This window comes from Pan troglodytes, chromosome 4 (assembly GCF_028858775.2).
Source record: "Pan troglodytes isolate AG18354 chromosome 4, NHGRI_mPanTro3-v2.0_pri, whole genome shotgun sequence".
NCBI lineage: Eukaryota > Metazoa > Chordata > Mammalia > Primates > Hominidae > Pan > Pan troglodytes.
In genome coordinates, this window is record NC_072402.2 from 145,054,215 (window position 1) to 145,079,701 (window position 25,487).

At 38.7% G+C, this 25,487-nt stretch overlaps 1 protein-coding gene across 4 annotated transcripts in view; it reads left to right on the plus strand.

The window, feature by feature from the left end:
• The window catches only part of STK32A (serine/threonine kinase 32A), a 157,017-nt gene that overhangs the window by 87,575 nt on the left and 43,955 nt on the right, over positions 1-25,487 (plus strand). For all 4 annotated transcript variants that reach the window (XM_054684687.2, XM_063811573.1, XM_063811572.1 and 1 more), the window contains 2 exons: positions 1,697-1,870; positions 20,745-20,782. In XM_054684687.2, the coding sequence (XP_054540662.2) occupies positions 1,697-1,870; positions 20,745-20,782 (212 nt within the window). The remainder of the gene's footprint in view (positions 1-1,696; positions 1,871-20,744; positions 20,783-25,487) is intronic.

A 25,487-nucleotide genomic window follows, 5' to 3' on the forward strand; every position in this document is an offset into this window, starting at 1 on the left:
AGAATAGTATCTCCCAAAAGGCAATACCAAGCATATGTTTCTCAGGCTTTTACAAAACACTTTTTAAGTTTCTGTCTAAACTCCTCTAGGAGCTAAATTTTTCCAAGACATATTCTGTGTAAATCAGTCTTCAGTGATAAACAAAATTTTATTTATTGAACTATCAGGTGCTATTAATGCTAATTAGAATGTTACCACCTCAGATTAATGCTTCGTTGAATTTCTTTCTTTCTGGTGTTTGTAAGTATTCCTTTTCTCCTTCAGCACAATGATAATTATAAAGAAGAAAATGTACTAAGTGCATTTCTCCCATCATTTGATATTTTACATTTATTTCCTCAGCAAATAATTTGTCACGAGGAAGTAATGTGCATCCCTGGGCACTGCTTGCAGGCACTTAATTCTTGATTCAAATGAAACTTTAAATGTTTTATCCATGATGTTATGTCTAAAGAAACATGTCAAAGAAACATGTCAGAGAACTTGACTGTGAATAGAAATCATGGCTGTGCTTTGAGGGAAACAAAATAAATCACAGAGGTAGGAATGCATATTTACAAGCTACTGTTTGTACACAGCAGAGACCAATTCTACTCTCTGTTCTCATTTCCTCTTCTAATTCCTCATCCCTACACTCCTTCATGTGTGAAGCCCATGTCTGATCCTGCCTATTTCAGTGACTGGGGGTCACTGCAGATGCGTGCACAGGGTCCTGTTATGGGATCCGGATTCTGCCACCTTCTCCAGACACAAGTTTCCCCTCATACCTGTTGTTCCAGCAAATCCAAGCTATTCTCCTTTCCCCACTTGCACTAGGTTCTTTCCCAAGTCTGTGCTTGCATGCATCCTATTTTTCTCTGGTATTTTTCAAATTTTACTTTGGCACCTGGAGAACGTTTTGGCACTACCATTTGTCAGGTGTTTAACTTTGTGCATTTCCTCGTGTGAATGGGAGCGTAGGTCCAGCATCGTGAGGAAGGACTGGGGTCACACTCGCAGAGTGTGTCAGAGCCCACAAAGTCACTCAGTAGAAACATCAGGAGATGTTAGCGTTATTTTTTAGTTATTACTATGATCACCATTTCTCAAAATTGAGCTCTGGTTTTACCTCTCCTGAGAAGCTTTCCTTTACTTCCCCATCCCAAAGACAGAGTGAATTACTTCCTTGTACTGTGTGCTTAGTTCTTCATTGCCCTTCTTATGTGTTTTCCTTATCATTAATGTGGGACATGATCTGTTATAATGTTGCTGGGTAATGATGTTGTTAGTATAGAAAAATGGGCATGAAGATAGTTCAAGGAGTTCCCATAACTCATATTTTATGGGCCTTCTGCAATATATGGTTAGGATACAACCATTAGCAATAAATGGATAACTTGGGTTCTCTTCATTTTCTGTGTTTTATTGCTACATGAATAAACAGTTATTGAGTGCTTACTGTATGTCAAGCATGACAATAAGTATTATAATTACCCTGTTTATTCATCAGTATGATCAAATGTGGTTATTATTCCCATGTGACCCATGAGGAAACTAAAGGCCTAAGGTGATAGAGCTAGTGATAGACCACCTACTCCCAAAGTCTGAGCTCTTAGCTCAAGAACACTCTGCTCTGATCTGTAGGGTCTCATTTGTCTCTGAGACTCTTTAATGTATAAATATATTTGATAAGTTTTCTCTTCTAATGCAATTCCAGGTATTCCTTCCAAGATGAGGAAGACATGTTCATGGTGGTGGACCTCCTGCTGGGTGGAGACCTGCGTTATCACCTGCAACAGAACGTCCACTTCAAGGAAGAAACAGTGAAGCTCTTCATATGTGAGCTGGTCATGGCCCTGGACTACCTGCAGAACCAGCGCATCATTCACAGGTCAGTCAAGTCCAAGGAGACGGCCATGAACGTAACGCAAGGAGAGAATCCACAACTGGCTACCTTCAGTAAATTCTTATTGAACATGACATTTAATCCCCATTTAATTCTTGAAACAGTACCCTGAGGTAGGTTGATTGTCTTCATTTTGCAGATTTTTTAAAAGACTGAACACATAGAGCTTAATTTGCCAAAGGTCACAGTAAACAACAAGATCACAATTAATGAATTTTGGTACTATTTTATAACTAAGCTTAGACAGAGAGGAGAAAAGGTGGCATATAGAAACCTAATAAATATTAAGTAAATAATTAAATGGAGGTAGCACATGGAGGGAAAGAAATAGAATGAAAAGAAAGAAAGTTCTTTGGGAAAAAAAGCTTGAGTCTTTCTAATATTTGCTGTCCTGCAGTCTATATTAAATTAATCCCTAATGTATGTACTGCAAATGGAGGTAGAAAAAAGCAATAGCAATGTCTTCTGCATTTAGAGCATTAGTAGTAAATAAAGACATACAAATAACATAAGAAATCATAAAGCTATAGAGATAATACAGAGAAAAGGATAATACTTTATAGTAAAGAAATTTGTAGTTTTAATGATGATTTTATATATAGTATCTCATTTGATCTCTGAAATAACCTGAGATAAATGATCAGAGCAGATATAATTAGACTAGAATTACATATGAAAAAATCATGGCTTGTATACATTAAATTATCACCCAGTTTACTTATACGAATTGTAAACATATCAAACATCAAAACATCTACGAATCAACATCAAAACAACTAGTGTTTACTGGTTGATGACTTACTGTGTGCCAGGCACTCCTAGGTACTTTATGTACATTAGTTTATTAAATCCTCAAAACTCAGCAAAGATTCCACATTTCATTACAATATTCCCATTACACAGATAAAGAAACTGTCTCAAAGGTTTGCCAAGGACAAACAGCTAACAAATAGCGTAGCCAGGATTTAAACCTAGATCTCCCTGACCTCAAAGTCAGAATTCTATGATACCAATTCACATTACTTACACATATGAAATATATGCATTAATTGATTATACATCATTAAATGAAAAATCAGTACATGTGACTCTGCTGCTGTCATCTCTAATCCTTGAAGAATTTGCTGAGATTTTAAGTACAATTATGTCTCAATTAGTAAAAAGTTGGCTAGATAAAATATTTGACCACCACCAGTTGACATTGACCTGTAATTTATTTTTTAAACATATATATATATTAGAGAGATGGGGTTTCACCATGTTGCCCAGTCTGGTCTCCAACTTTTGGCCTCAAGTTGTCCTCCTGCCTCAGCCTCCCAAAATGCTGGGATTACAGGAGTGAGCCACTGTACTCAGCCTATAATTTATCTTGATGAGTACAGAGCCTATAGATGAAGGTGAAGCATCAGAATTTATAGATTCTCTGTGCAGGTACCACAGGCCAGTTCTTTTATTTATTTTTATTTTTTGGGCCTTGGCCCTCTACATTTAGTTTTTATTTAATGTTCCTTCTTTGGAAGAGCCTGCTTGTATTGGAAGTGTGCTCTTCAGGCACCAGATAAATGAAAGCAGACCAGTTAATTACGTAGGATCTCAGAAGTGAATTTGCACACCTGGTGTTTTTTTCAATAACTAGAAATCCTGTTCTCAAGCACTCATCTTCCCATACTGGTTTTCTGGTCCCTCATAGCTCTTTCTGAAGAGAGACTCTTCATACTTGTTAGTCTATGGAGTCCCTCTCAAAACTTTCCTGTTCGTTCATTCTCCCAAAAATTGCCAACCACAGCCTATCTTGGTTGTGACATCACAGATATCAGAAAGAAGGCAGTGACCTTGAGAAACCAGCATGGCCTCAGAGCCTTTTCACTCTCTCTCCTTTTCCTGTTTGAAATTGGGTTCTGTCCCTTCTTTCTTTAGGCTTCATGTTCTTGGTCATCAAAAGACCAGTTCTCTGAGCATTTTCTCCATGTATTTAGAACTGTGTTCCAAGAGGAATTCAGGAGGGAAAAACAACAACAAAAATATTGATACAATTTTTCCCCAAGGAGCTTACTAACACCCAATACTGTTTTTCTGTTCTTTCCCTCTCTTTTTTTCTCACCGTTATCATCATTTTGCCACTTAAATCATAAACCAAGGATTAACTTTCTGTTTTTTTGCCCTTTAATCACATCCACAGTTATTACTTAGTGCCCGTTCTCAGAAGGGCCTTTTTGTACTGAAATGTCTCCTCACCATGGTAAAGGTATGGAAGGCAAACAGGATGACATTTTAAGTGCAGTGTTAAATTGAGGTGACATCCTTCTGGTGTCAAAAACTATTCAGGTGCATTTCTGTAACCTCTATGCACCTCTCCCCCCACCTCCCAGGTGTTATATTTTACAGGCTGTCATACCCTTTTGTACCTCTCCTGAGGAGTTGTGACATTTGGTGTGTAATTAATTAATTTGTCTCCTTTACAAAATTGTGAACTCTGCATGTTTTGCTTTTCATTGTATAACCAGTATGTGAAAAAAATATGAGCCACATGAATGAATGATTGACCAGAAGTTCAGGCTTACAAGTAGGAAATATTCAAATACAGGACATTAAATCCAAAGGTCTCAGACCTACTTGTACCTTGGTCTTTACATTAATCATGTAATTTATCATCCAAACCAGGATACTCTGAGAGCTAAAGAGGATGCTATTAATATTAATAATTGCACTGGGAAGAGTCAAAAGCCGTAAATAATCTAGGCAATTCAGGACCTATGTCAACATCATTAAGGCTTTTCAAGGCAGTGTTTTTGGTTTTTTATTTTTTGTAGAGACAGGGTCTCCCTATGTTGCCTAGGCTGGCCTTGAACTCCTGGGCTCAAGCAATCCTCCTGCCTCAGCCTCCCAAAACTCTGGGATTACAGATGTGAGTCACCATGCCCAGCTTCAAATAGACATTTTAATTCTGACAGTTCTGATAACCAGGATTTTCTGCTCTCAGAATACCAGATATCAATTTGAAATGGTGTCAAATAGCTTTTTAAAAAGTGTACATGGTAAAAGAAGCAGTGATCCCTTTGTTTAAGGAATTTAAATGATAATAACTTTGGCAATCTGAGACTAAGGGCTCCTGGGCCAGAGAGTACAAAAAGCAATACAGAAGAGATACAGGCTTCTGAATACTGTAATTCTTTTTTAAACCTCCTTCTTCAAAAGAATCAGCCCGATTCATGTTGTACTTGAATTCAAGATAACAAAACACCTTTTAGTTACTTAGAAAGATTAGATTGTAAAATACATGCTGAGTTCCTAGAAATTAAAAGTGAGAATGAAAAAAAGAATCAATGAAAGTACAGTAGATCTCCCGGACAAGGAGAGACCATCTGCATAAAACTGAAGATATAACATATATGACTTCCTACTTTTAGATTAAAATCTACATTTTGCCTTTGGACATGGTAGAAGATTCAAAATTACCCATAAACAGTCAGCAGTACGTGGAAGTAGGAGCAGCAGTAGGCTGCTGTTTGCTTAGGGCTTCCTGGGTACCAGGCTGCCTGCTAAGCACTTGTGAGTTATTTCACTCAGTCTTCCCATAGCTCCAGGAGGTTTATGGCACTTTGTCCCCATTTCACCTTCGATGAAACTCTGGTTCTGAAAAATTACTTGCCCAAGGTTGCATGGCTAGTAAGCAGGGAAAGCATCATGTTTAGGAAATGCAGAGCTCTTCACCACTCTCCAGCCTGCAGATGCTCAGCATGGCTGCAGCTCCGAGGGGAGCACGGGACACCTATACATGGCCACCTGCCTCAGGCACCCACAGACGGAAGTGGTACATGTGGAACGGACAGACAGAGAACAGCCTAAAATTGGAAGCTAAATTGTGTGAGAAAGACAGGTGCTTCAGAGAAGATAGTGTGGAGTCGCAAAATAAGTTTCATGAGAGCTCATACAGAAAACAGCCTAAAACTAGAAGCTAAATTGTGTGAGAAAGACAAGTACTTCAGAGAAGTTGGTTGGGAGTAAGAAAGCAAGTCTCATGAGAGCTCTGAGGGTGTAAATGGGACTTTTAACAGCCAAAACACACAGCAAGTCTAGCCTAGCAAGAGGAGCTCAATGGATGGAAGTCCTCACTTGTTTCCCTGTGTTAACATAGAAGGGGGTCTTTTTAAAATTTTGTTTTCACTTCAGCTTTTCTGCCAGAAATGTCTAGTGTAGTGATGTTTTAAAAAAAACCATAAGATCTGTTTCTGCCACAAATCCCCATTAAGACATAAATGGAGTTTTATTTTGTGGATGTTTAAAAATCCATGGACTTGAACTTTTGGTAGTTTCCCAAATATGTAGGATATTCAGCTAGTTTTCTTCAGTTTCAGAATCTTTCTTTTCTATCGTTGTTAAAGACACAAGGTTGCATAATAACCATTAAGTTTGAATTGTGCATTTAGACAACTTTCTTATTAGTCAAGAAGTCAAACTTTTTGTGTGAGTACAGCTTGAAAATCAGCTTTAGTTTCCAAAGAATGGCCAGTTTGAAGTATAATATTCTCTTTTGCTTACTTGAAATCTGCAAATAAATGCTTTAAATTATGGACAAAGTGATTATTTGCTTTTATTTAAAAAATAAGGAAAACAAAACTCATTACAATCTCTTCTACAGGGTTAGTACTATTCTATTTGTTGATTGCCTCAGCCTCTCCAATGAACAATCTGGTGGAAAGTAATTATTTAATATTATAATCCAAAGACAAATTTCTGTTTACTCCCTTGTCAGATCTTAAAGTAGACTCAATTATGAATTTAAGCTAATGAGATGGATTGTATGGGACAATTAAATAGTAAATCATTTTGGGTCAAAATACCATTTGAGAGGATGGTTGATTGCTTTTTCCCTCTGAGAATTACCCCCCACTATAACGAGGTTATAACTCACTGTTTGCTAAATTTTTATAGGAATGAGATAAAAAATCTGATTAGAGTAATTTGTGCAAGTAATTACAGTACAACAGAGAGAGTTGCAAAAATTTCATTTCCCATTGAGTACCGAAATGTTGAAGAGAAATAAAAGAAGATTTATGGCTGTGTAGAAAAACACAGGATGGTATTTTTATTTATCACCTTTGCCTTCTTTGCTGTACTCATTGGAACCAATAACTGATTCCAGATTCATCTTAGGGACTGTATAAGATGCAGATAGAAATTATTTCTCACACATGACCTCTTGGGCTGGAGTAGCTGCTTATGAGATGTTCCTATCATTCTTCTAGAAATCAGTACCTTGACAGTGAAGAAAAAAATCTTAGGAATAATGCTTCTAGTCCAAATATTCATTCAAAAATTATTTATTGGGTACCTATTTGCCAGTGTTCTGAATGCCAGGCTCCCATGGGGAAGAAGACAATCCCCCTGTCATAAGAAGTTTTTAATATTATAGTGTGAAAAATAGTCAAGTAAACACTTCAACATTAATATCAAAAGGCTTTTAAATGTTGTGGCATGTGCCATAAAGAATGAAAGCTGTTATGTGCATATCCTGAGTGATGCATGTGTGCCTGCATGCACATGCACGCACGCACACACACACACAATATGCTTAGTTGCATCTTCCCAATGCTCATGGTTATACCTCTAATTGTAGCCTCTGGACCATGATATTCTATATAAAAAGCTGTCTCCCCTCTCCAATCTTAAGCCCTCATAGGTGGATACTACACCTCACTTATGTTTTAATCTCCAGCAACTTGCACTGGATCTAAACTAGAGTGCTTGCTGGATAATTCAATGACTGAACAAATGAATGAGGACAGTATGTACATGTAACCATTGGGTGAGTGCAGAAGGTAAAAGTTGCTGTGGAGGAGGTTGTCTTCAGCAAATTCTCAATTTATTCCACACATTCCTCTGTGCATCCACAACATGTGGGGTTCTGGTCTGCCTTTCCACTATGCTGGATTAGTTTTGTATGCTGTGTAACAAATTCGTACAGTCCCAGTGACCAGAAAGAACATACCTTTATCAGCTCGCAGTTTCTTTGGGACAGGTGTCTGGGCACAGTCTAGTTGAGTTCTCGGCACAGCTGCCATTAAGGTGTCAGCCAGAACTGGGTTCTCTTCTGGAGGCTGAACTGGGCAAGAATCCACTTCCAAGCTCAGTCAGAATGTTGGCAGGAGGTATTTCCTTGTGGCTGTAGGACCCATGGTGGCTACTTTCTTTAAATTTAACAAGGAGAAGAATACTGTAGAGTAAGTTGGCTAGAAAGAAAACAGAGTACACATATTTGAATGATGATATATAACATTGTAACATAACTCAGTTACAGAAGTAAGACCATCACATCTGCCATGTAATGTCGGTTAGAAACAAACCATGGAACCAGCCCATGCTGAGGGGCTGGAAATTATGCAAGGGTGTGAACACCAAAAGCTGGGAATCCTGGGGGTCACCGTACACAGTCTGTTCACATTTCCTCTAAAGAAGTTGCACTGCATCACAGTTCCATACCAATTTCTGCTATGACCTTAAATATAGCCCTGAACTTCCCTGTCAAGGAAGAAGTGAGGAGGTTTCAACAAGTGATCAGAAATGATTCTTTTATGTCTAAGATTCTAGGATGATTTCCTCTCTGCCCTGGTAGGATGCTCTTCAAAGTATGACCTCCTCATTGTTTCTCTGATCTACCACACACTCATTCCCCTCCAAGAAGGCTGCCCAACTGTAATGACCTGTCTACAGAGCCTGTGATAGTGACTTGTGATAAATGGCTATTAGCACATTTACCAATCAAGGTCCTGTTTGCAATTCGGTTGTGGGTCAAAATTATGTTTGTTTTAACTGAGGTCTTTAGTTTATTTCAGGCAGAGATCTGGGCTGGAATGTCACCTTTGTGTCTAATTCTCACACACTGTACTATCTTAGCAGTCACATTTTATTTTCTTGAGATGATAATTTATAGGAAAAAATAAGACATTTCTGCAGCTAATCATTTTAGTCAATGATCATTGAGTGACAGTTGAGCTCCTAATAAATAAATTTGCCAACACAGTGACACCTCAGGTTTCTGAAGCATGTGGGAATGAGTCATCTGGAAAGATGTTTTTCTAATTCCTGGAAGTATTTCAGAGATTTTTAACTATTTAATTTATACTACAAAGCACCTATGTCACTTTTTTAATGACTTAATAGGAGCTATCACTTATTGCTTACACCAAGAACTGCGTACTGTGCTAATTGGCAGGTTCCACACACCACCTAACTTGATAATCAACAATTCTCTGAGGGGATTAAGCAACTTGCCAATATACAGTCAGTATATGGGACCAGATTCAAATGTAGAATTACCTTCTTCAAAGGCCCTGTTCTAGGTATAGATGCTCTTACTTTCACTCTTATAATAATAAGATATCCTCAAGGTCAGATGAGCTGTTCAGTGCTGTTTACCAAATAGCATAAAACTTCAGTTTAGATACATATTTTAGTGGGTAGGTACTATATGTTAATTTGTGCTCCCTCAGAAAGATTTGTTGAAGTCCTAACCTCCAGTGCCTCAGACTGTGATCTTTTTTGGAAAGAGGGTTTTTACCCAGATAATCAAGTTAGAATGAGGCCATTAGTGTAGGCCCTAATCCAGTATGACTGGTGTCCTTACGAAAAGAGGAACTTTGGACACAGAGGAACATACATAGAGTGAAGATGATGTGGATGTAGAGAGACACAGGGAGGATGACAGGTGAAGATGGGGGATTGATGTGATGGGTCCACCAGCCAAGGAATGCCAGAGATTGCCAGCAAACCCACAGAAGCTGGAAGAGGCCTGGGAGGAGTCTCCCTGAGAAGTTTCAGAGGGAGCATGGGCCCTGCTGGCATCTTGATTTTGGACTTTCTACCTTCAGAACTGTGAGAAAATAAATTTCTGTGTTCTTCAAGCCACCGTTTGTGGTACTTTGTGACAGCAGCTCTAACAAATGAATGTAGTAAATATGTTTTTATTGTTTTCTTTGCTGCTAATTTTTTAATCTTTGCTTCTCTAGTAGGTGCTACTCAGAGCACCTTCCGTCCTCACTCCTAACATGCTGCTTACAATACATTATGGGACAGAAGACCAAGTGACAAAACTTGTTAGTATTGTTTGTAAAATTAAACTAATCCAAGAGAATATTCAGTAAGTCAAGTCCATTGGCTTTAGTATAGGGTAATCTATTTTAATGTTGCCAGAGACTGTCTTTGCTTACTTTTGTATTTCAGGTTTGGGAAGATATTTTCAGTATCTGTAGGCTTTTTTTTTATACCATTTCTCTTGTCCGTGGTGTGTTGTTTTGCTTTTACATATCTATTAGGAAAGTTAAATCTTTTCCATTTTACCAAAGCTACATGTCCAGTATGAGAACATTTAAAGTCTAAAAATTATCTGATTACTTATATTGTATGTGTTCTGCTTGATGCTGGCTTTCTTTCAGTGTATTGATAAAAGTTTCTATTTGTTGCAGTGGAATAATAGACTTTGGTTTTAGGCTATCATCTGTGGAGTGCTTAAGAAAACGCCCTTTCTTTTTGTTTTGGTAAATCTTCTTTTCAGTAGACCACAAGCCCTTGCAAATGTTCTCTTTTTCTAACTCTGGTAGCAGAAGGGCCACTTGAGCCTCAAAACAAAACGGCAGTGCAGTAATGAGGGTATTAGGTTGATGTGTTCTATTCAGCACCTGCTCCCGAGCTACCGAATAATGAATGAGCATGAATTACACATTGTGAAAACAGGAGAATCTGCCTTCTTTGTGTTGCATGCATCAAGCAGTTTCAAAAGGGCTTTGCAATTGTGTTTCTCATACAAAGCCACCCATTTGTGAAAATCCATGTGAAAAAGCAAAGAGAACTGTCTGTGTGCAGGTTAACATTTAACTAGACTGGCAGAGCTTTTAATAATTTCTATAAGGTTAATGGCTTCGTTAATATGCAACCTGTGATTTGGTCCAAGTTAAATTTTACTTTGCCCAGAATACATTATAATATAAAGCTTAAGCTTTATTCTTTCAGGTTTAGTCATGTAACACATAATATTGATCAATTATGCATGTTGGACACAGAGCTCTGAATAGAGCTTTGAAATATAAAACTATGGTTTTAGTCCTCTTAGAGCTATGATGTTTGGTAGGTTAGGTGAAGTAGACACATTTTTGACTTATACATTTTCAGCTTACAATGGGTTTATCAGGGCGTAACCCATGGCAAGTTGGGAGCATCTGTACGATGGTATAGATATATATAATGCATATAGTTTTATATCCTTTTAAGACAAAATATGAAGATATTTTATTTGCTCAAATCTTGTTATGCAGTTTTCCACTGTGATATTCACATGCTGACAGAGAGGCTATTTGCATGGTGTTTATTACCAGCAACGAACAGCAGCACTTGAGTTATGTAGTGGCTCTGCCAGTTACCAGTGGGGCAACTTGGGCAAGACACTCAGCACCTCTGAACCTCAGCTGTTTTATCAGTAAAATGAAGATAGCTATACATACTTCACAGGCTGTAGTGATGATATATTCTAATGAATATACAGTCTTAAATAAAAACATTCAATAAATTCTAGCTACTCATTTATATTAATTTATTATACCCATTTGCTTTGAGTTATCTTCTTTGCAATAAGCTGTGGGAAAAACTTACTGTTCCTTCTCATACTCCAGGATACATCATCACCCAAAACATTACACATTCTTATATAATGCAAACATTAAGAAAGAACAATAATCTTACTAAAAAGCAGAGTGTGGTATGGTAGAGAGATTAAGAGGCTTTGGAATAGTTACATCAGGGATCAATTAGTGAGCTGTGTGACTTTAGGCAAATTAATAAACTGAATTTCTTTAAATTTTGTTAAATAGGTATAATAACATTATATATAAGAAAGCAGGAAAAATATGAACAGCTCCTATTATAATGCTTGTAAAATCAGGAGTGCTTAATAAATGGAAGCCACACTGCGATTTTCCAGATAATTGTGAAACAACTATGGGCCATTACAAAACCATAGGAAATTAGAGGTGAGGAGTAATTTGGAGACTGACAAGCTCTACCTTCATCTAAAGGCAGAATTTCTTCTGCAGTCTCCCTAACAAGGAATCGTTATACCTCAGGGATGGGATAGTCACTACCACATAAAGTAGTTCATTTTCAGACATGCGTAACCTTAGAAAGTTCTTCTCTTGATTTACAATTAGCCTCATAGTTCTGTTGCTGCCTATTGGAGTTTTACTACGCGTACAGTCAGGCAGGGCTTCCATTCAGTCACCACCCATTAGTACTGTTGTACTAGTAATTTATGGATGGCGTCCATTCTTACTGGTCCATGTCCCATTCTGATTTGTGTTTGTGCCATTTTTAAGTGTTTTGAATATTAACCCTGGTATCAGATAAACATGGAGTCCTAACTTTTTCCATAATCATGAATAACAGTGGAGTAGTTACATCAGATTTGTGTGCCACTGTGGTCCCATCTATGAAATAGGGATAATAATTGTACCTAGTTCATAAGGTTGTTTGAGGATAGTGTGGAATAAAGTATAAAAAGGGCTTAGCCTGGTTTCTCAAATATTGCAATAAATGAAACTTAGCATCATGATGCTGTCACAATGGTTCAATGATAATTGAAAACATCGATTCATCATTTAGCATCCTCAGCTTATCAGTTTCTCACTATCTAGCTCTTCTTACACTGGACACTTCCTAATTATTCTTTCAATGTTTTCTGGAAGTTAGTTGAATAATTACTGTACACCAGATACTACACAGTAGTCCCCCTTGATGCATGAGGGATACATTCAAGACCCCCAGTGGATACCTGAAACCGCAGATATTTCCAAACCCATATATACTACGTTTTTTCCCTTTTGTACATACCTATGGTAAAGTTTGATTCATAGAGTAAGAGATTAACAATAACTAATAATAGAACAATTATAACAATATGCGGAGTAAAAGTATGTGAATGCAGTCCCTCTCTCAAAGCATCTGATTGTACCGTACTTACCTATTTTTGAACCACAGTTGACTGTGGGTAAAAAGGAAAACTGCAGATAAGGGGGAATTACTATACTATGAGTTTTACATGTACCATTTAACTAAATCATTACAACTCTATAAAGTAGATATGATTATTGTCCTCAGTTACAGATGTGGAGGGCTGAGTCTCAGAAAGTTCTATTACCGACATGGTTTTGGTCCCAACAGAAAACCTCATAATGGTTTAAACAATAAAAGAGATTTATTATCTTATAAAATCAGAAAATCCAGATGTGTGCTGGACTTGGAGGGTATCTTGATTCAACAATTCAGCAGTATCACCAACTAGCTGGTTTCTTTCACTCTCTTCTCTCCTTTCCATGTGGCCACTTCATCCTCAGCTTGTTCCTCCATGTGATTGCAAGAAAGCTGCCTGCTGCCCAGGGCTCCATGCTAAATTCTTTAAATCTAAAGAATCACACTCCTTCTCAAAACTTTCCCCAGGACAGCAAGGAAGCTTTTTCCTCAGAAGCCCAGAACATAATTCTTTCTGATACTCAGTGGCTTAAATTGGGTCATCAGCCCATCCCTGAACCAATAACAGGGCCTGTGGGATGGGATAACTCCTACTTAGGCCTGACTCACATAATCCTTCCCTACAGTCAGGGTGGAGTAGGTTTCCCAAAGCACACAAAATACAGTGTGTGTGTGTGTATGTGTGTGTGTGTGCGTGTGTGCATGCGTGCGCGTGTGTGTGCGTGCATGTGTGCATGAATGTGTGTGTTACAGAGAAGTGAAAATACCCAGTTGAAAACTGAAATGATGATTAAGAGAATGAAGAATGCGTATTAGAAAGGCAATCAAAATGACCATTAGTAAGCTGCACAGTCGAGATTTGAGCCTTGGTCATTTGACTACAGAATTAATGCTCTTAAACCTCCACTGTCTACTGCTTCCCAAATCAACCTAGAAATCCCTGGGGTTGGATAGGACCATTTGTGTTTGAGACTATTACCAACATTACTAAGTACTATACTAATATACTCATGCAACCTAAAGCATATATATGTGAAGTGTGTATATGTACACATATATATACATACACACTCATATACTGCACACAGTATAGCCTATACAGGGCTCATGTTTAATCTGCATACACTGGTCTGGCCCTATCAGTTGTATTTCAGTGTATTGGCTGATGAAGAGGTCATGCCTAAGCTTTGCTGCTACTCCAGCCCCTTTTCCAATCTCCCCCTCATCCCCCACCGCTTCCCTCCCTTGACCCAGCAACTGAAGTGCTAACTCCTGGCCCAGGAGAGGTCCTTCAGGGCACTGCTCCTGGGCTTCCATCAGCATCCCTTCTGATGAAAGGATGACTGTGCTGTATATGCCCACTATATTTCAGTAAACTTCAGTATGCTAAGCTCTAGAGAGTTTAGATCATTTGTCCAAGATTACATAATGAGTGACTGGGATTACAACCAAAGATTGTGAGGTACAATCTTAGGAGGATGATACCTAGTCTTTAATCATCTAACCCTGACAGCCTTTCACTTCTGCCCCCTATTCCAAACTGTTTTTCCTTATAATTTTCCCTCACTCGTTCTTAACATGGGTCTGTTTTTTGAGACCAATAGCCCATCTGTGACACCCTAAATAATATGTTACAGAATTATATGTATAATATTTTTCCCCTCTCCAGAACTTGGCGATGGCCCAATCTGAGAGACTGTTATGTGGCAAAGAATTAAATACAAACTATGGACCATCAAAAGGCCATGGGACACTGAAGGAGTTGATTTTGGTTTCGATATACCGATTTCCTTGTTTGCTATTTTCATGTACATGTACCGGTATAGGATTGCAGGGTGAGCAACTTGACTCCAGGGGAGGCGCAATGAAGGGATGTAATTAGCCTGTTAACCTTGCTAATGTCTTGTAAAGTCATTCAAGTGAGAAGAGTAGATACATCAATTCCTCCTTGGATCCTGCCACAAGGAGCATTGTATTTCCACTCTGCTATTTATAGTTCTCAGCTGGAATCAGCTGGTTCAGCAGGACATGGCTCTTTTTTATTTAATCAAACCAAGATGCAATGAAGAATTTCCAAAGTATGCATCCTAGAATTTCCCTTTATCACCCCCAAAATTCCATAGTCCCTCTGAAATCATAGGCTCGTAACAGGCATAAATCACTTCTTATTTATTACTCTTACTCTAATACTTACACATACACTTACTGGAAAGTCAAGTTTCTTAGTTGGCCAATGGTAAATGTGGCGCATCTGGCACACAGGGTTTGTTTGGGTTGTTTTGGGGGTGGGGATTGGTTGTTTTGCTTTGTTTTGTTTTCTCTTCTCTTCTCAGGGGAAAAAGACATGCAGGGCTTAGTATTCCAACAATTTGAGAAACCTGGGATTCATTCATTTTTATGACAAATAGTTACTCGAGCACCTACTTTATTCTTGGGTACTTTTATGAGTCCAGGGGCTGCTGCATTGAACAATACAGAAAAGAAGTCCTTTCACTTAGAATTTACATCCTAGTGGGGGTTGGGGGTTGGGGGTTGAGAGAATGAAGCATTCTTACAAAGAATGTTAAAAGCGAACTATGGGCAGGAATTGAGGATATGAGTTTTGATGTATAAAGAAAAAGTGACAAGGTCAATAATTGGTGGTCTTAGTGTGATAGATATGCCAGTTTGGAAATTGTATTGGATAAATGCTAATGCTTGGAAATTGTATTGGATAAATGCTAGTCAGGGGCTAGGCTGTAGTTATGAAAAGGAGATGATTAAGGAAGTGAGAATAAGGAAACTATTGGTGTGGGACAGATGAAAAGATTACTGGAGGCAAGTCAAGGAACTGAGAGGCCAGGGTGTTAGATGGAGCATTCATGTAGACACTGAAGTCACCAAGAATAATAAATAACAAGTAAGAGGGAATTCATCATTAGCTATCTGCTTATGATATGGATGTGTTTTGGCTGTGTCCCCATCCAAATCTCATCTAGAATTGTAGTTCCCATAATCTCCATTTGTCATAGGAAGAATGCAGTAGGAGTTAATTGAGTCATGGGGGTGGGTTTTTCCAATGCTGTTCTTGTGATAGTGGGTGAGTCTCATGAGATATGATGGTTTTATAAAGGGCAATTCCGCTGCACATGGTCTCTTGCCTGCCTCCACGTAAGAGGTGCCTTTGCTTCTCCATCACCTTCTGCCATGATTGTGAGGGCTCCCCAGCCATGTGGAACTGTGAGTCTGTTAAACCTCTTTTTCTTTATAAATTACCCAGTCTTGGGTATGTCTTTATTAGCAGTGTGAGAATAAACTAATAAAGCCAGTTGGTATGAGGAGTGGAGCACTGCTGTAAAGATACCCAAAAATGTGGAAGCAACTTTGGAACTGGGTAACAGGCAGGGGTTGGAACAGTTTGGAGGGCTCAGAAGAAGATAGGAAAGTGCAGGAAAGTGTGGAACTTCCTAGAGACTTGTTGAATGGCTTTGACCAAAATGCTGATAGTGATATGAATGAAAAAGTCCAGGCTGAGGTGGCCTCATGTGGAGATAAGGAACTTACCGGGAACTAGAGCAAAAGTGATTCCTGCTGTGCTTTAGCAAAGAGACTGGTGACATTTTTCCCCTGCCATAGAGATCTGTGTAACTTTGAACCTGAGAGAGATAATTTAGGGTATCTGGTGGAAGAAATTTCTAAACAGCAAAGCATTCAAGAGGTGACGTGGGTGCTCTTAAAAACATTTAGTTTTATTCATTCACAAAGATATGGTTTGGAATTAGAACTCATGTTTAAAAGAAAAGCAGGGAATAAAAGTTCAGAAAATTTATAGCCTGATGATGGAATAGAAAATAAAAACCTATTTTCTGGGGAGAAATTCAAACTGGCTGCGGAAATTTGCATCAGTAATGAGGAGGAAAATGTTAATGGCCAAGACGATGGGGAAAATGTCTCCAGGGCATGTCAGAGGTAGCCCCTCCTATCACAAGCCGTGAGTCCTGGGAGGAAAAATGGTTTCATGGGCTGGGCCCAGGGCCTTGCTGCTTTCGTAGTCTCAGGACTTGCTGCCCTGCATCCCAGCTGTTTCTAAAGGGGCCAACATACAGTTCAGACCATTGCTTCAGAGGGTGTAAGCGGCAAGCCTTGGTGGCTTACACATGGTGTTGGGCCTGTGGATGCACAGAAGTCAAGAACTGAGGTTTGGGAACCTCTGCCTGGATTTCAGAGGATGTATGGAAATGCCTGGATGTCCAGACAGAGTTGTGCTACATGGGCAGAGCCCTTATGGAGAACCTCTGCTAGGGCAGTGTGGAAGGGAAATATGGGGTGGGAACCCACACACAGAGTTCCCACTAGGGCACCACCTAGTGGAGCTGTGAGAAGAAGGTCACCATCTTCCAGACACCAGAATGGTAGCTCCACCAACAGTTTGCACCATGTGCCTGGAAAAGCTGCAGACATGCAATGCCAGCCAGTGAACGCAGCCAGGAAGGGGGCTGCACCCTGGAAAGCCACAGAGGTGGAGCTGCCCAAGGTTGTGGGAGCCCACATGTTACATCAGCGTGACCTGGATGTGAGACATGGAGTCAAAGATTATTTTGGAGCTTTAAGATTATACTGCCCTGCTGGATTTCAGACTTGCATGAGGCCTGTAGCCACTTTGTTTTGGCCAATTCCTCTTATTTGGAATGAGTGTATTTACCCACTGCCTGTAACCCCATTGTATCTAAGAAGTAACTAACTTGCTTTTGATTTTACAGGCTCATAGGCAGAAGGGACTTGCCTTGTCTTAGATGAGACATTGGACTGTGGACTTTTGAGTTATTGCTGAAATGAGTTAAGACTTTGGGGAATTCCCAGAACTGAGGTTTCCTCCCCATTTTAGACCATATAGGTAGCTTCCAGACGTTGCCAAGGCATTTGTAAACTGTCATGGTGCTAGTGAGAGTGTCTTTTAGCATGCTCATGTATTATAATTAGTGTATAATGAGCAGTGAGGATGACCAGAGATCACTTTTGTCACCATCTTGGTTTTGGCCAGCTTCTTCACTGCATCTTATTTCTATCAGTGGGGTCTTTGTGACCTGTACCTTGCAAAAACAGTCCTGCTGATTACTAAATTCCTATCTCACCTATTCAAGACAGAGTCACTCTGGTCTGAATGCCCCTGATAAGAGAATCCACACTGTTCAAATCTCCCCAGTTGATTCTGAAGCATATCCAGGCTTATTAGCCACTAAGTAAAAATATATTATAGACTACTGTCAATGAAAGAAACATTTTGTAAGTTATTTCATATTTATTTTTACTTGAGAAGACTGCAAAGGTAAAGAAGTGATGCTAAAATTTAGAACTAGAAAATCTCAACTTGCTCTAGTAGGAATTTTAATAGAGCACACTAAGTTTCTTTTCATTTTCTCTCTCCTGGTATGTGAATAAACAACCTTCCGTACTGCAATTTACCCTGTAGTGAATTAGATGTTACCCTATTATATTTTGGAGAAACTATATAGTTAGAATCTAAGTTTAGATAACTTATTTTTATGTTTACAAATCCACTTTCTCTTATACATTTTTCTTAAATTTTTCTCATATTCTTTCTCTGAATTTGTGGTAAAAATACCCCTTTCCCATTCTATGTCATGGTTCTGTACGAAGCTTTCTCATCCTCTCCATCCCGAGGGAACTATGTCTCATTTATCTTTAGGTTTTCTGTATCTTACTACAGTGACTTACCAGAGTAGGTAAATATCTGATGAATAAATGAATACAAGATTTAATTAAGAAGTAATCACATTAAACTAATTGTTCCCTCTCTGATCTCTGTAATATTAAGTTTCAAAGTAGTTTCTGGGAAAAGTAGTTAACACAATGATGTATGGATTCAATAAATAAGAAAAATGGTGCTCAGGGATTTAACAGAAAGCTCATAAAATGTCAAATCCACAGCAATTAATTTCTCCCAGTAAGTCCTCATAAATTCAGGCCAAGAAATTTGATACTGATCTTGCCTCTCTCAACTCTCATCCATCTTTGGTTGGGCTCCTCTGGGCCTCTTTCTCACCTGGCAAACAGTACCTGATACTCATTGGATGCAGATCTGAAAGAGGTGGAAAGAGCCCGACACCTGGTTTATCTCTAGCTTTATGGTGCAGAGAGTATTTGATGGTGTGCACAGTGCTCTGTATATACTGTTAGGATCAGCCTTCTTGAGTGCACTGGAATTTCTCTGGGTGTCATTAAGTTCTTCATTTACTGACCATGAGGCACTGGGATAGAATATGATATTAATCAAGAAACCATCCCTGACATCATGATCCACTTGGAAAACTTGCAGAAATTAGAAAAATTTTTTGAGTAGGGATTTTGCTTTGTTGCCCAGGCTGGAGTGCAATGGCTAGTCAGGGCACAGTTGTGCAATGCAGCCTCAAACTCCTGGGCTCAGGTGATATCCCTCTTCCACCTCCTGAGTGGCTGGGACTATAAGTACACACCACTGTGCCTGGCAAGAATTTTTTTTAGGATGTTATAAGGCCTATAGTTATTTAATTATTAATCCTGGGGTAGTTAGTGAAAAGATTTGGACCAGTCTTTTACACACTGATGTACAGCAAGATAACTATAGTTAGTAACATTGTATTATATACCAGAAATTTGCTATATCAAAGTATCATGTTGGCCACTTTAAACACACAATTTTTGGTTTAAAATGACTGAAAAAATTAAAATAGCAAAGTAAAAAAAAATTCATAGGAGAGCACAAAACCCACCTTCTTCCAATGAAGGGAGTAGTCTGGTGGTTAATACTTGGAGGATAGAATGATAGAGTTTGCAAAGCCTTGGTGAATATTATAGTAAGGAACACTCCCGAAGCAAAAAATCACATTGTACTTTATAACAGCCCTCACTTTTCCACTCTCAGATTTTTACTGCCTTTCCCTAATGTACCATTAAAGCCCTTCAGCATAAATTCATAGAATCCATTAGGGAAGAAATTCTGAAACAGGTTTTGGGAACACATTCTCAGCCTAGTCAAATGGCTTTCATGCTGCTAGAATAAAAATACCTTAATCTTTGACAGACCAAGTCTGTCAGCTTACTCTTTACTTAAAAATATTAATGAGTAACAAGTCCCATATCCATAAACAGAACCAAGTGTGTGATAAACTGTGATAAATGTTATGGTGGAAGAAGTATCCCATGTGGTCAGAATGTATGGGATTAGGGGGGATTTGACCCAGAAATGAAAAATCAGGAAGGCTTCCTGCAGGAAGTGGCATCTGAGCTGTGGGGTTAAGGGTGAATCTGTGTTGTCTGAGCGCACTGGTGAGAGGACTCTAATTTAGGCAAAGCAACAGCAGGTGTGGATGTGAGGAGGCAAAAGGAGACAGGGGGTGGTTATATAACTACATTGTCAACCATATTTTTCCCATTTATAGTCTTTAAGTTCACATCATCTGTGTAATTCTAGAGTTACACAAGAAAATGATGCTTAATACTACTAACATTACTTTATGGCAATGTAAATGCTTTATATGATCCGATGGACCAATATCTACATGCTTAGATACAACATGCTATAGGAAGTTTAGAGTCTGAGTTTTTGAATGAGAGAGGCCTTGGTTCAGAACCCAGTTCTTCCATTTACTAGCTCTGTGACCTTGGGTTAAGCTTCAGTTTTCTGATTTAAAAATTGGGGATTTTCTGTCTCATAAATTTACTGTGAGAATTGAATGAGAAGATGAGTATTGAGAAGCTAGTACACTGTTTCAACTCTAGTTAGCTTTCTTAAGCAATTTTTGCCCCTACCCCTTAGTTCTGTTAGTTTTATTGTGAGCAACTTTCTTTTTTCTTTTTACTCCTCTAGGGATATGAAGCCTGACAATATTTTACTTGATGAACATGGTAAGTGAGTGATTTGTTTGCAATCAAGTACATGACATGCATGTAGAAAAGTTGATTGTTTCCAGCAGAGGGGTATTATACATGAAAAAGGTATTTTGTTCTATTCATTCGAGCTCTACGTACAAACTCCTCATAGACAATATGGGGGAACTTTATTACTTATGGCAGGTTATAGTACAACAATACACCCTTAAATCACATTGAATTTACCTAATGAGAAAATCATAGTCTACTCAATTTTCTTCCACTACTATATTTCTTCAAGAAAACCATCACAACTTTTTAGTGTTAGCTGGCCTTAATATAACACGCAATCACCTATTTTTTATAATGATACAGAAGGCCTCAAGCTGAGAGCATTTGGCCAGCAATAGCATCTACCTAGATATTAATGACATTATTTTGTTCTCATTGCATCTACTTTTATGCATTCCTTCTTATAAAAGGCAAATTGGTTTTACATTTGCAAATTGGTTTTTACCTTTACTTAATATCACAGAAGAATTCTTACATTTTAGGGTCATTGTAAAGACTGACCTAATACATGTAAACTACTTGATGCAGTGACTGTCACGAAGAAATCACTCAATAGAAGTCTAATATTGGTACAATTTTTATGAGGTGGTCATGGGTTTCTCCCCTTGGAAAGGAAGCTGGAACTGCTTCATCTTGTTTTATGCGGCTTTGTCTATGCTGGCACATAACTAGTATGTACCAATGTATCTCAGAAAAGATATCAAGTTTTCTGTTTAAAAATTTCAGTTTGAGAAAAATCAGTTAAAGAAAAACATAAAAAAGATAAAAGTATATGTGTTATCTAGATTTGTGATATAGGGATATGGCAATAATCAAGATGGTGATAAGTGAATACTGAATTTCAAGAACTACTGATTACACCCTCTAGAATAAGCTTTTGCCCATGATGATTAAATGTGTACGATTTCTTCCTAATATTTATTTTTGTGTATATTTGGATTTATTAGAATATCAGGGAAGATCTGCAGGGCACAAAAACTGTATGTTATAAATGTTAACAGTGTCAATAAGATCTTTGTTATGTCTTTAGAAGGCTGCTAGATGAGGAGAGTCCTAGATCTTAAAAGCTCCTTATTCAATTTTTACAAAAAGGATTTGCAAGTGGAACTGAAACTCCAAGTACCATCTATTGCTCATTATTTATTTACCTAGTTTTGAGCCTGATTTGCCTGATCCCACCTGTGCTCAGGGGGCTAAGAAACACTGGTAATGGCCTCTAATTTCAAAGCTCAGTGTCATTACTTATTTATGAACTGTCCAAAAAGATTTTTTCCACTTTCTTCCAATGCCTTATTTCTTCCTTACCTTTACTGCTTCTGACATTTGAAAACAGGGTCTCTGATTCTCAGAAATGTGAGCAATGGTGAGATTTAGCATGAAGGTGACTTTCTTTAAAATACCAGCTATCCAGAGCTAGGTACAGTGGCAGGCACCTGTAGTATCAGCTACTTGGGAGGCTGAGGCAGGAGGATCCCTTGAGCCCAGGAGTTTGAATCCAGCCTGGGCAGCACAGAGAGACCCTGTTTCTTGTTGGGGGAAAAACAATTACCACTGGCTTCTCTTCTAGCCTATAGAGGCCACCTTTGTGCAACTTAGGGAGAAGTGCTCCCCCTGCCCACCACAGCTTCCTGACAGCACATGGCCCACCAAGGAGAACCCAAGTTAGGATTGAGTCCTCACTTGCTCCCTCAGCTGGGTGCCTTTGTGCATGATTTCTGCTGTTCCACCATTTATAAAGGCCTTAAATGAAGGCATATAGGTCCTATCAATCCAACACTTTCCCAGCTTTATCCTCCCTTCAGAGAACAGTGTTTTCATCCCAGGTCTCATCCATGGCTTCACCCTACTTCTATCATTAAGGCATCCTGTTCTCCTTCAGTCAACTTCTTCCTCCTCCTCATTTTCTTGGTGACTTGGTCATTGCAGATGAGGAAAAACGTGAAGAAATCAATTAATCTTCAAGTTTAACCACCTTTAGAGACTACCCTTGTGAAAGATTAATTGTGTAACAGTGTGGTTAAGAATGTGACTTCTGGAGCCAGATTGCCTTCATTCAAAACACACTTTACTCATTTCCTAGCCCTGAGAGCTTTGACAAGTTGCCTAAACTTTGTCTTAGTTTTTCCAGGGATCAAAAGAATACTTACTTAGAAAAAAAATCTTACTTACAAAAGAAATCTTACAGGGATCAAAAGAATACTTAACTAGGGTCATTGTAAAGACTGACCTGATACGTGTGAAGTACTTGATGCAATGACTGTCACAAAGAAATCACTCAATAAAAGTCTAATATTAGTACAATTCTTCTGAGGCAGTCATGGCTTTCTTTCCTTGGAAAGGAAGCTGGGACTGCTTCATCTTGTTTTATGTTTCTTTGTCTATGCTGACACATACCTAATACGTACCAAATCTCTACCAGATAGAATCTGTAAAAGTTGTCTTTCCCAAATAATTATTTTGATTTAAGAAGTGATATACCAAATATTCTGCTTGTCTAATTCTTAGATCTTGTGTTTAAACCATTTTGTTTATCCCTTCATCCTCAGGTAACTACACTTTCCATGTACATTCTGCTGTCTTTCATGTGTGCAGGGGGCAAGGGTGCAGTCATGACATTTTATTCTTGGTGGAGCTGGGGCTCTGTTGCCTACAGAATACAAGCCATCATTCCAGTGTGCCAGAGAGAGAGAGTCTCAGTCTGCCCCTATTACCTGGTGTCTTATTTACAATGACTGCTTTCATTCTCAAGACTTTTTAAAATTTGGTCAGTGAATTAAGAAGAGGCTTTTCTGTATTATATTCCTACCCTGAACTCAACTTGAAAATCAATTGCTTTGGGAAGGATTGTGTATGAATGGTACAGAAGTGAGCAAACAAAAAAGACTGAGAGCCATTTTCTAAACATTGCCTTAGGGATCTCTTTCTGGAGATAATAATTTTTTTGAAGTTATTTACTTGGTTTGTTCAGATTCTGAAAAAGTAGGACTCTCAGACATTACTCAAGGAACATAACTAACCACTTTTCAATAAACAAATTCCTGTTGTTCACCTCTCCCCAGCTCGTTATGTAGAGCTGATCTTGTGAGAATCAGCTGAATCACAAATCAATGCCTGCCTTTTAGAGTGTCTGCTGGTGTGACTTTCCATGTGGAGCTCATATTTGAAGACCTCATTTGCCTTCTCCATCTCCATTTATAATATTTCATCCCTGATGGGCTGTCGCTTGGGCCTCTTATGTGGAAATTGTAGCCACTGTGAAGGGTAATCACCTATCTCTCTGGTGCCCCCTATGCGCATCCCTACAAGTGAGCTGTGTATCACACCATGCTGCTTACATTTTAATGCAACACGATTCAGTAACAGGCAGAAATTTTATTCTTACTGACTCATATTCTTTATATTCATCTGAAAAGATTGACATTTAAAGGAGCCAATTGTAAAATGGGAAATCCACTGTGTGAATATTTCTTGTACATCAGAATTTGCCTTAAAAATGTTTTTAACTTAGAGCACATCTGTACTGTTCTCCCCAAATGTCCCATTTACTAGTTCAGAGCAAGATGGCATTAGGTCTTGGGTGACTCCTGACCCACTATCCTAATGTATATTTTCATTTCCTACCAATTTAAGTACCCCATCCAATTCTATCAGTTCCATAGTGTCTAAAATTCTTGTATTTTTCTTATTCAGGAAATGCTACAACCAGAGGAACAGTAATGTCTGCCTGACATATCAGAGAAAATGACAATTATGTCATCATCTGTCACTTAGGTTTCTTAATACCATCCTGTTACAAGGAATAGAGGCAAAAACTCAGTGTAGGAGGTGAGAAAAAACTGAAGCTGCCATCTTAACAGCCTTTTCATTGCAGAGTCTCAAAATGTACCAAAAGATGAAGTGGACAGTGTCCTTTTAAAACAACATGCAGTGTAGAATACAGTAACTTATCCCCATTTAATTACTCCCTAGGTAGTACCTAAGGATATGCATTTTCAGCAAGCATCTCAGAAAAATGTGGGGCACATATTCTAAACACCTGCAAGTAGCAGAGACTTAAAAGTTGGGAGCAGTGCCAACCGATTAGTTATGGTGCCCTAGAGCACTGCGTTGATGAAAGAGATCCTCAGGCTGTGCACAGGAGCAGCAAGAAAGAGTGTAAATGATGACAACAATGATGGCTGAATTCAATGGCATCATAAGATGAATTCAGATTTTTTATATGATCCTCTGTCCCAAGCAACAGAGGCAAAAAGAAAAGGCAGAAACCCTCTCCTAGAGTGGTAAATTAGGAAGTTCTGAGGCTTGCACCTGAAAAACTTTTCACTAAAGTAGTGATTCTCAACTGGGCGTAATTTTGCTCTATTCCTTCTCCCTGCAGAGGACATTTGGTAATTTCTGGAGACATTTTTGATTATCAGGATTCCAGCCAGGGTTGGGAGGTGATATCAGCAGCTGGTGGGTAGAGGCCGGGATGCTAGCATGCATCCTGCAATGCACAGGACAGTTCGCACTACAAAAAATTTTCAGGTCCAATATTTCAGTGGTGCTGAGGTTGAGAAACTCTGCTCTAAGGCTCACTCAAGGCCTGGGCTAATGAAAAAAGCCAGAGAAGTCCTTCATTCCCAAGGCAATTCCTGTGTCCTTCAGTCAGCAGGAGACTGAACCCTTT